Source organism: Pocillopora damicornis, chromosome 1 (assembly GCF_964200805.1).
Source record: "Pocillopora damicornis chromosome 1, jaPocDami1.2, whole genome shotgun sequence".
NCBI classification, from domain to species: Eukaryota; Metazoa; Cnidaria; class Anthozoa; order Scleractinia; family Pocilloporidae; genus Pocillopora; species Pocillopora damicornis.
This window is the reverse complement of record NC_142670.1, coordinates 13,988,122-14,000,000: the sequence shown is the minus strand read 5'-3', so window position 1 is coordinate 14,000,000 and position 11,879 is coordinate 13,988,122. Positions and strand designations below refer to the sequence as shown.

The 11,879-nt window shown below is 36.7% G+C and overlaps 1 protein-coding gene and 1 long non-coding RNA gene across 3 annotated transcripts in view; one reads left to right on the top strand and one right to left on the bottom strand.

Annotated features, from left to right (window-relative positions):
- Positions 1 to 2,387, top strand: part of LOC149052173 (uncharacterized) — a 29,697-nt gene extending 27,310 nt beyond the window's left edge. For both annotated transcript variants that reach the window (XR_016181007.1, XR_016181035.1), the window contains exon 3: positions 2,159 to 2,387. This is a non-coding gene — a long non-coding RNA (uncharacterized LOC149052173). The remainder of the gene's footprint in view (positions 1 to 2,158) is intronic.
- Positions 2,388 to 2,950: 563 nt separating this feature from the next.
- LOC149052172 (uncharacterized) lies at positions 2,951 to 10,752 on the bottom strand. Its single transcript, XM_089188226.1, has 6 exons — positions 10,412 to 10,752; positions 9,230 to 9,498; positions 9,024 to 9,141; positions 8,283 to 8,387; positions 7,335 to 7,856; positions 2,951 to 6,123 (listed from the first exon to the last, which is right to left on the bottom strand). Exons 1-6 carry the CDS (start codon positions 10,500 to 10,502, stop codon positions 5,783 to 5,785), a joined length of 1,446 nt encoding a protein of 481 aa, XP_089044352.1. The 5' UTR covers positions 10,503 to 10,752; the 3' UTR covers positions 2,951 to 5,782.
- Between the last annotated feature and the right edge of the window lie 1,127 nt (positions 10,753 to 11,879).

Below are 11,879 nucleotides of genomic sequence, written 5' to 3'. Positions count from 1 at the left end.
AGGTTTTGTGCCAAAATTATTCGGCGTGTTTTTCATTACAAATGGGGAATTTCAGAATAAGGAAATAATACCTAAGAATACAAATTAAAGAGTTGTGTTGACAAATGCCCTTGGCCACTCAAAAATTAGCAGGCAAAGTTTACTAAGCGCCGCACATGGAGATAAATATCCTAAAAAAGGTTCACTCGCATATGCAGACTTACTGTAGTCAGTAGTAATTATGTAATCTCCAGATTTTATGATTAAAATTATTTCAATAGCAAGGCTTCACCCCCCCCCCCCCCACTCAACCCCCTGAAAAAAAATTAAAAAGGAAAAGGATGAAATACTTAATTTGTGGGAAAATCTCAATAACTCACAGATTTCCAAATGCATTAAGGTAAGAGAGATGTTTTTTCGTCTTGTCACGAGCGTGGGATAAAGAAATATTCTTAGTCCCTATGAGGAATCGAACCTCAGACCTTTGGATTTGCGCTCCGATGCTCAACCACTGAGCCACAAAGACTCTTCGGTGAGCGAGGTCTATTACGAAGTTCTTATAACACGCTTCCCACACACTGTTAGGATCAGCAACGTCGATAGCGTAATGTTTTTGATAAAAAATAGTAGAGATGGTAAGTTTTGAGCTCCCACGCTAATTCCACGCTCGTGACAAGACAAAAAAATCTTTCTCAATCCTTCACCGAGCTCAAAACTTACCATCTCTACTATTTCTATCAAAAACATTACGCTATCAACATTGCTGATTGCATCCTCTAAGTGTTCAGCCCATATCGGTTGGAAGGGGAACTAACTATGTTGCCGTCGTAGTCCCTCCGGAGTCCCTCGCATTCCAGGAATGTAAAACTACGTGAGTCTCAAGATCATCAACCCAAATTTTTCAATAAAATTCTTATCATTTTTTTCTTGTCATCCATGAGTTGACTGCTTGGGAGACTAAAAAGAAAACTTGATAGAAAAAGTGATATCGCATTTTAATAAACATACGTTGATTCATTTCTTAGCTTAATTAACAATCATAAAGTCATTATAATATTCACTTTCTCTGATGATTTCTTAATTTTTTTTTAATCAGACATAAAACCAGTCATCCTATTTTTTTTAGTTGAATGTCTTGTTTTTGCTTTTTGACCTTTTTTTTTACAGTTTTGTTTTGCTTTTTGTGTGTTCTTTTTTTTCTTTTCGCAGTATGTTTTTGGATTTCACTTTTACTTTTCAGATTGTGAGACTGCTTTTTAAGTTGGAGTTTAATTTTACCTTAGAGTTTTACATCAGATTATTCGCGAGTTTTTGCTATAAAATTCTTTATGGAGACGAAAGTAAGAACTAAAAGGTAGTAATGATCATGTTGATCCTTAATTATTTTAGCGAAGTAAAGCCTTCTCAAAAAGTGTCCCGTGGAGATATCGTAAGGCCTCATATAAAAAATGTCCACTGGAGATAATGTTGATAACAAACTTAAGAAGAGACTACAATGACTTTTTTTAGTACGAAAAAAATTCAGCACGATAGCAAAGTGAGCAACCCTGTTAAAACTCACTCCAGGTCCTTGGGTATTACTATTCTCCCCGTATGGGATGAAAATCCGAGCCAAGTTTACCCCTGACTCGTCCGACTTCCATTACACTTCGCCGGCACTTATTAATATTTATTTTGTCCTTACCTATTTGACAGGTTGTTAACTGTTTGGTATTGAACTGTACCAAACATGTTTTGTATTTTTATATAATAAGTTTGTTTGTTAGGAACACACAGTTTCAATGAGGATGTTACAAAGAGCCCTAGAAAACGCTCTTAAAGTTTAAAATCTTTCCTAAAAATTGAAAGATGGAATAGAATATCAACTCGAAGATCAATAATCTTACAATAATAATCGCGAAACATTTTACTTACTTGTTGACTAGGACAATTTACTGTTCCGCCATGCTTATTTAACATCATGTTTATTTCATACTTGAAGTTATTTCCTTATCCACAATGTAAAAAATCTTTTGCAATGGAAGTTCGGTTAAATAACCAATGTAAAGCTATTTCTATTGATTATGAAAGATTGTTTTATTTCTTGATTATTTCTGAGCTATTAAAATATCATCAATGGATTTTATATTATGAAACAGGACATTGAGAACTCTGTTGAACTTAATTTTTCTTTTATAAGGAAAATCTGGCAAACTGAGTTACCGCAGTGACGAGTGTGGGACTCTCATCTCCACAAATGTCTTTGTAAAGCCTTGATACGGGCCCGAGTGGCCCATGGGGACGGTGCTTAACTCCGGTTTTCTTGGCATGAAGCGTATAAGAGTGGATGGGATGCTAGTCCATCGCAGGGTTACCTCCAGCACATTTGCTGATACCCATTTGTACACCAGGTGTACAAAGTGTCTTGCCTAAGAGGCTCGAGGGCCAGGGCTCGAACCCGGACCACCCGATCCGGAGTCGAGCGCACTAACTATGGGGCTACTGCGCCTCCACTTTGGAAGGTATACAAGGTTGTAAAATGAATACATCGTTTGCAGTGGTCTTTCCAAGAAATCTTTTGTTTCCGTGACCGCCGTGTTTTCTCAAGTCCCTACTATTTAATGAAACAGCAATCGCTATCGCTCGCTTAATCAACTTTCTTATGGACGTTAAAGGTCAAAAAAGTGAATAAAAGGAGAATGTTTCTTCATAGGCGACAAAAAAAGAAAAAAACTAAAAAAACTAAAAAAAAGACAAAGCATTTAAATTTTGCAAGTGGTTTGAAGTCTCTTCATCAATTTAGCTTTTAATTTTCAGTCTCTGAAATGACGCATTTCGAAGTTTCTTTAGTAAACCGTTGAGGATGATTTACTAATAGAGACAGAAACAAGGTAAATCTAATTTCTCAAAGCAATAAAAGAATCTTACCATCCTTTTAGGATAATACTTTTTCAAGAACAAAAACCAGGAAGACGAAAAAAATATAGAGCCAAAGTCCCATGTCTTTAAAACTCGGCCAAAAAGGAGCTTTTCTGATGTTAGATAAATATTTGACAAGAATCCGCCGATTAAAATTGCGCTGCTTAGTTAAAGGAGGGGTATGTTTACTTCTCGTCTCAAGGACACTGATAGTATATTGTTTTGCTGCATAGTTAAAATAACTTATGATTTTTTTTCCTGTTTTCTTCCATCGGTTATCTCTATCTTTTGACTCCACTTTCCCACATGTATTATTTCCTACAATCTCAGTTATTTTTTTAATAAACGTTATTCCTTTTGTTCTCGTATTCTTTTTATTTACCATAATTCAAGTTCTGATAGATTTTTTCCGCAGAAGTTTTTTTCTTGTTGTGTTTAAAAGCTTCGAAGGAGAACGTTCTAAAATGTACCTCATTTTTTTTCCAAGATACGCTAATAGGGTAAGTCCCAAAGTAATCAACATCAAAGGTATCAGTTCATTGTTGCTTCGAAATTATTACATAAATCGCTTTTCGCGAGAGCCGCTTACAAAAACATTCTCAAGTGTGAGGAATTCAGGTCACTAGGTTACGTAGCACAGTGTCTTACGGCCACTTAAAAGCACTTTCTTTGTCAACGTGATCTCCAAGAATCTTTTTTTTATTTTTATTTTGCAAGTAAACTAACTTCAAATTCCATGGTTGACTTAGTTGTGCTAAGTTTAACTAACAAATGTGCAAAAAAGACTGTCATTATTTATCCCCTTGGAAGCGTTAAAAGATTTTATTCCATCCCGATCAAATTTACCCAATCCTCCTTCAGGGCTCAGTAATTTTCGAATGCCCCATCACCATTCATTGAAAGTTAATTGCCAGTCAATTTTCTGTAGCCCTTCCCTTATACTGTGTTGGTGACGACTGACATCCCCTACCGTTCCCCCCTGAAAACCACCTAATCCCCCCAATTCTACCCCCCTCCCCCTAAGTGACATTTAATGACTGGCCCGTAGATAATCGTTAACAAAGCAATGAATACAGCATAATGGATATGGGTAAAATTGAGTGACAGAATGACTCTGTTCCCTCTCTATAATAAAACATAACGGAGATGGGTAAAACTAAGTGACAGAACGACTTTATTCCCTCTCTATAATAAAACATAATGGATATGGGTAAAGTTGAGTGCAGAACAACACTGTTGTCTCTATAATATAACAGTAGATATGGGAAAAATTGAGTAACAGAACGACACTGTTGCCTTTCTATAATATAACATATTGGATATGGGTAAAATTGAGTAACAGAACGACACTGTTGCCTTTCTATAATACAACATATTGGATATGGGTAAAATTGAGTAACAGAACGACACTGTTGCATCTCTATAATATATACTAGTGGGATATGGGTAAAATTGAGTAACAGAAAGACACTATTGCAATACTATAATATAACCTAGTGGATATGGGTAAAATTGAGTGACAGAGCGAGACTATTGCCTTTCTATAATACAACAAAGTGGATATGGGTAAAATTGAGTGACAGAACGACATTGTTGCTTCTCTATAGTATAACATATTGGATATGGGTCAAATTGAGTAACAGAACAACGCTGTTGCCTCTCTATAATATAACATAGTGGATATGGGTAAAACTGAGTGACAGAACAACAATGTTGCCTCTCTATAATACAACATAGTGGATATGTGCAAAATTGAGTGACAGAACGACATTGTTGCTTCTCTATAATATAACATAGTGGATATGGGTAAAATTGAGTGACAGAACGACATTGTTGCTTCTCTATAATATAACATAGTGGATATGGGTAAAATTGAGTAACAGAACGACACTGTTACCTTTCTATAATACAATATAGTGGATATGGGTACAATTGAGTGACAGAAAAACACTGTTGCCTCTCTATAATACAACATAGTGGATATGGGTAAAATTGAGCGACAGAACGACATTCTTGCCTCTCTATAATATAATATAATGGATATGTGAAAATTGAGTAACAGAACGACGCTGATGCCTCTCTATTATATAACATTATGAACATAGGTAATATTGAGTAACAGAACGACAATGTTGCCTCTCTATTATGTAACATAATGAATATAGGTAAAATTGAGTACCAGAACAACATCGTTGCCTCTCTATGATATAACACAATGGATATGAGTAAAAATTGAGTAACAGAACGACATAATTTCTTCTCTATAGTATAACATATTGGATATGGGTAAAACTGAGTGATAGAACGACATTATGGCCTCTCTATAATATATTCCTCTGGCACCAGTTGTTTGTTCATATTCAGGAATATCTAGCTTTGCTTTCTAAATGTCGATAAAGTTTACACACCTTAAGTCTATCTAGTTCAATTATGGCTTCGACATTTTAAAATCCCCAAAATGGTTGTCAAAGAAACATCCTTTTAAGAAAATTAAAGCAGTTTTCATTGAAATGAACACGACCTAAGCAGTACTGAAAATAAGGCCCGAAAAATTAAGGCCTGCGCGGGATTTGAACCCATGACTTCTGCCATACCGGTGCAATGCTTTACGAACTGAGTTAACAAGCCAAATTAGAGAAGGTCAACCAACATAATGACATACTGTTACTAAAATGCACGATCGAAGGAAAATGAGGAGATCGAGATGAAGCTTTGAGATATGCTAGTTGTTCTGATGTTATTATGAAATAGTCTCTTAGGCAGAAGTCTGTTCTCAACACTTCCCTTTGAAGATAAACCTCGACCTAATGTCCACGTTAAAGAAATATAACGTCCAACGCCCTGATTCACCCTCTCAGTCTGTTGATCTTTTTTTTGAAGTTTGGTAGCTAATGGTTAGTTTACTCTACTGTAACGTTATCGTCACCTGACCATGACCTGCAGAGTTGTAACAACAATCATTATGTTGGTTGTTTCCAGCATTAAACGACCCACCTCCACCGCCACAGGAATTACCTAGGTCTTTACCACTACCTCCCCCAGAGTACCCTCCTCCTCCTCCTCCTCCCCCTGCCCATCCCCAAGCCCCACCTCCTCCCCCAAACCCACCAGTGGTATCGTTGTAACGGGTTCTCCCACCCACCCCTCCCTGAAGAAATCCCTTACCACCCTCTCCACCCTCCCCCACGGTTCCATTGAAATACGCTCCACTTCTTCCACTTGAACAAAAGCCGCCACCACCTCCACCTGAGGAAAAAAATATAATGATACATGGAAATTGATCTAAGGATACGGTAGACCTCCAAGGGCCATTTTTTTCGGAATTTTCTCGGAATTTTTTTTCCATGTAAAACTAAACATTGTTATTTGACATAAAGTTTCGGAGAAAAATTTACGTAAAATATTAAAACACACGTGAGTTATTAAAAAAAGCATATTTTTGAACTGAATTCGCTAGCCGGCCAAATTGTGAATAGCCAATTATAACATGTAAACATAAATGACTCCCGAAGGCTTTCTCAGGGCAAAACTGCTTGATCCTTGAATTTCGATCACGTAAACATCTCCGTTGAGATCTTTGCAATATGTCTGCGTTTAAAACTAGAATGGGAATAGATATAGATGAAAAGGAGAAGAATCCATAGATGAAAGTAAAAAGAAGTCTTTCTGTCTGCATAAGAAGAAATTAAAAGCGGAGTGGCGAAACACATAAAGGCTTGCGGTTTAAGCAATCTTCGCCGCTCGCACTCGGTCAGCGACCATTAAGTTTTGCCGCGACGTGCCCAAGCCGCTTTTAAGTTGAAAATTATAAAAAAAAAAAGATTTGAAATCGAAATTGCCATTCAGCTGAGTTGAACTAAAGGTCTGTCATAGGTAACTAATGGTGGTAACCTGCCGAATATGTTCTTGCTGAGATTCTCTACAGGACGCCTCAGTGTTTCTATTGGCAGTCGGAATTCTGGGTTTTTGCGGTGTTGATATAACTTGACATGTAGTCACCCAAACGCGTAAATTTTCGGGAAAGCAAAAAAAACTAAATCCTTTTTTTTGTGAATGTGCCTTCTTTGAACGAATTAATAAGGTATGTAAACTTTACTAGGATTGCCATGACATTTGGTCCGAAGACTCCCAAGATACCAACTTAGGCTATTTGATAAATTAATGTATAACAATGTTAAATTCTGTGATTGAGGCGAAATTTCATAATTTCTTGTGGGTTTTTAAAATGTTGAAAGATCAGAGGAAGTGATACTTTAAGGAATGTAAAGGTATTTGATGCTTAGAAGGACACTGGGTGAAAACTGTGACCTATCTTTTCATGCTCAATCACAAACTAGCTTACTAACGATATTGCCACCTTATGAGCACTAATCTTGCATAGAAACCAGAAACGTACAAGTTGATTAAGTTGCTGCTAAGGCCATGAAGAGTAAGGAAACATCACAATATAATTTTACCTGAATGAGCGCTGTTATCAGCAGTCTGTGCACCATGTCCATTGCTTCCCCCTGGCCATGATTTGTATCCAGTATTCCCTGTTGTTTGTGTGCTGGCGTCACATCCTCCATGTCTTGAATTAACAATTTGTAAGCCTCCCCCGCCTTTAGCTATGATCAAAGGTGTATTGGCTCCTCTCACAACAAATGTTCCTCCACCACCTCCAGAAGACCACCTCCGTTTGGTTATTCCTCCTTCTTGACCAACAATTATTTGTATGACTTCACCCTTGTTTAGGCGAAATGTTCCAACCATAATCGCCCCTCTTCCTCGGTATTGAACACTTTCGTCAAGTTGATCGTATCCTCCTGCTGCTCCGATCGCTTCTATTCTGTAGTCACCAGTGTACGGCACATTCCACTGTTGAATACCGCCGGACAGTGTAACCTGTCCGTCATGATCTTGACCAGTGTAGTGACTACCCAGCGTCGTTGGACCATACCTACCAGTGGCATTGAGATTTGTAAAGAGGGCTTGGAATGCTGAAAGATAAAAACAAAGTTTACTTCAACCCTTTTTTCATATCACACGTTGTTTAATTCTATTGAGAAAGGTAAAATCTTGATGTAATCTATCATTGTTTTTTGTTTGTGTGCCTGTTCCTTTTTTTTATTATTATAATCAATTTTTTACTCTGAAACTCTTTAAGAACGTAGTAGTAGTAGTCGTAATCGAAAACATGACAGAATTTGTACATTTGGAAATTTGCTTAAACATATTCATGAAAATCTGGCTTGTTCCAAAAGGATATCATGATGCAAGCTATTTCAAAATATAGTTTGATCAACTCGTACACGAATTGTTGGTTATGAACCGGCGGTGTTGGTTGGTGAGAATCCCATCAGAATCTATACAAGTACTGTATAAACGTTGCACTGATTAACAATCAAAACATCTGTCATACTAACTACAACTAAATCCTGGCTTGCATTTGCATGTGTAAGAGCCAATTGTGTTCTTGCAACTTGCATTATAATGACAACCGTCGGTATCACTGATGCACTCGTTTATATCTGAAAAAACAAACAAACAAAATAGTAAATGATGCTCAAGCATAATTATCTTCGAATGAAAGAAAACGCTGAAGTAGAAATAACTCTCTTGAATTCCAAAGGGGAATGGCTAACAGCTCACGTTATCACAGAGGACCAGGTATAGAAACTGGGTAATGTGGAAAGACACATAGTCTAGCCCATTCCACGGTTACGAGATTTTCGTACTGCAGTCCACTGCTATCTAGGGCTTTACAAAGAAAGCTCTAGAGGAGAAGAATGCATCCATGTAGTGAGAGGGTTTTTTTGTTTTGTTTTGTTTTGTTTTTCTTTTTACAGAATTTCTGCACGTGTTTGTTTTAACCATTTTGGTGATGAAAAAAATTATATATTAAAAGCTTCTTTAAAAAAAATGATTCATGGAGCACTGGAGCTGTTACAAAAATGAGACACACTTATTTATACACGTTATAGAAGCAATTACAAAAAGAACAAAATAAATACAAATATACAAATTTATGGAAAGTGAATTCTCCTAATAAAACTGATTGTGTGAGTTAATTGATTTATATTCCCAACTGAACCTACACAAGAAGAGAGGACCAAAAAAAAAATTAGAATTAACTTAAATACCGAAAAAGCAAGTTCTCTTTTTACCTTGTTCACATCTTTCTCCCATAAAACCAACTTTGCACATTAAGCAAATGTATCTCTTGTTGGTAAATCCATTAACGCAGATCATATTTTGAGGACAAGGCTTGCTGGAGCACATATTCTACAAGGACAAATTTATTTTCAGCAATATTTTTTATATCGAAAATAAATAAATAAACATCATTAGGTAAAATCCATTTTTCCCGCACCTTTGACGCCCAATACAAATATCCTTCTTGGGGTTTAAGGTCATCAGGATGTTGAGTGTGATCAGAATCACTCAGTTGACAGACCCTTAGGCCATTCTTGTCAGGTGGACCAATGTTCACGGACACACAAGAATTTTCCATGAGGCACCTATTTTTGCAGTCGCTATAAGGCTCAATTCCCATGGTTAAATAGATTTCTTTAAAAACGTGGCGTTGCAAAGCATGTCCTCCAAAGGATTTCAGAAACATAAGACTTCGGCAACCATGGTCTGCAAGGGATTTGCAAGATAAATGATGACAAATGTCATTGACTTTTTGTAACAATAGATTTTTTTAAAATTAGTGACAGGAATTGCGAGCATATATCACCAAAGCGCCTAAATCACAGACGAAATTAAAAGAATCTGAATGGTACATGACAATCCTGATGCTTGAGTGGCTAGAATGATTTCTCTGTTAACCAAGAATTGACACGATTTGTCTTTCTCGATGGGTATAAAAAAAATTATGCAGAAAGAGGGAGTTTTTGAATCAACAAAACAAGCTACCTATTTCCACTAACTCAATGCAAAATATATCTGTACAATAGACCCCAAAGTGATTGAAAATTCGTTTTAAAAAGTGAAGTAAATATCGCTTTTCGGTTGGCATCAATTTTTCTTTAAAATAAACGAAATATTCAATGTCTCTCTGACAGAGAAAATTGGAACAAGAGCTTAATGAAAACATCAACACCAAGTTGTCATTGCTTTTTTTTATTTTTTATTTTGCATAATACCCCATTGCGAGCAGCTGAAAATTGATCGATTTTCGTAACCTGTCCTAAAATCATTGACTGGCGTAAAGTTTTATCAATACTCCTGCTTCTCTTAGCTGCAACTAAAATTGCAGGCGACCTTATAAATGATTCAAGTAAAGTTTTTTTTAAAATAGAAACTACGAAAAAATTCCAAATTAATTTGGACTTCAAAGTTGGCAGATTGAGGTTAGCATTGAAATAAAAGTCAATACAGACATGAATGTTCAAAAAGTACGTAGTCTTTCGCCTTAAAGAAATACGCTATGATATTTCTTTAAACATCTAAGAATTTCATTTCTGCCCTATGCCAAAAGATGATTTAGTGCAATTCTGAATCAAAGTTGGCTGAGGTTTAAGGGATAGAAGAGAGTATAACTTCCTACCTTTGTTTCCTTCCATGGAGCAGTGAAGCCATGCTCCTAACGGAGCACATAATAACAACAAAGATAAAATTAGAAAACTGTTCCCTTCCATTGATCGCTTAGTCACAAGTTTTGGATCTCACATCTAAAGGCAAGCGCGAAAATTTCACGCATTATCAATGTTTCCCAACTCTTAGAAATATCCAGCACTGAAAAACTGGACTTCTAGGCCGTCGACCGAATATTTTCACGGTTTTGTTTAACCAGAGAATGACAATGTTAATTTTCAGCCCGCGACAGATCCGTAAAGAAGATCAACGGAGCTGGGCTTTGGGTGAGAAAACCGCCAACTGGAGTATGATGCGTGCTATGCATTCAGACACGTACTTATTGTATAATTTAACCTTATTCATCCATTCGACCAATAACAAAACGTCTCCTAAAACTTGTCATAACACACGCGAAAATTCAAACAGTCTGATGAAACTTCACAAATGTTGAAAGGCTGAGGTATTCAGTTTAAGCAGAAAGGCACGAAGTAGCAACAAAAATCTGAGTTTTAAGTAAGAGTTTTTGATAAGATTCAAGTTTCGAAAAATTACTGCCAATTACACTTGAAATGAATGCTGAGCTGCATGAAATTCATACATTTTTGATTAAGCAGCGGTCCCTGTCTAACGGAAACAAAACAATTCTGAAAAACTTGAATCAAAACAGAAGCTCACTCAGCTGCTTAATTTCCAGTCTTTGATGGGATTGTGTATTCTTATTTTGCAGGAAACCTTTGGAAGGTACACAAGGTTGTAAAATGAATAAATCGTTTGCAGTGGCCTTTCCAAGAAATATTTTGTTTCCGTGACCGCCGTGTTTTCTCAAGTCCCTACTATGTAATGAAACAACAATCGCTATCACTCGCTTAATCAACTTTCTCATGGTTTTATATATTTTGCGGGCAGATTCTGTTTACTTCATCTTTCATCAAGCATCCCTTTCGAAGTACCCCAAGAAGACGATTGGCATTCAATTGTTTTTAACCAATGTAAAATTTCGGCGAAGAAATCTCAAAAACCATGGCGTTCTTCCACTATAGCCGTTTCAGATGTCCCGCGGTTTCGGCACACAACTTTACAAGCTCACATCCATTATGCAGTTAGCCATGCAGTCTAAATTAGGCCAAATCCGTTTAAAACCTTGTAGTTGTTATTGATTGGGTTAAAATCTCTGTGTACGGTTTCCCAGGCCTAATTTTTAGCTTTTTAGGTTTCCTTAAAACACCTGCCACACAGGAACACAGACATTCCGTGCACAGGCATACGAACATTTTGGATGAAGAGTCTTTCGTACGTATTCGCTAAAGTTATTGTGGATTTATAACGCATTTGGATCTTCATTTCACCTAGCCTGAAATAATTGTAGCTTTACAGTTTTTTTGCGCTTTATCGGTCTTGAAATTTGTGTTGTTACGATAAAACGGCTCATGAAAAACAGC

Excerpts from the sequence above, each read along its gene's own strand:
- LOC149052172 (XM_089188226.1), bottom strand. The coding sequence starts at position 10,502 with ATGGAAGGGAACAGTTTTCTAATTTTATCTTTGTTGTTATTATGTGCT. Across the intron at positions 8,388-9,023 it reads GGGAGAAAGATGTGAACAAG|ATATAAACGAGTGCATCAGT; the intron begins GTAAAAAGAGAA and ends TTGTTTTTTCAG. Across the intron at positions 7,857-8,282 it reads CAAGCCAGGATTTAGTTGTA|CATTCCAAGCCCTCTTTACA; the intron begins GTTAGTATGACA and ends TTTATCTTTCAG.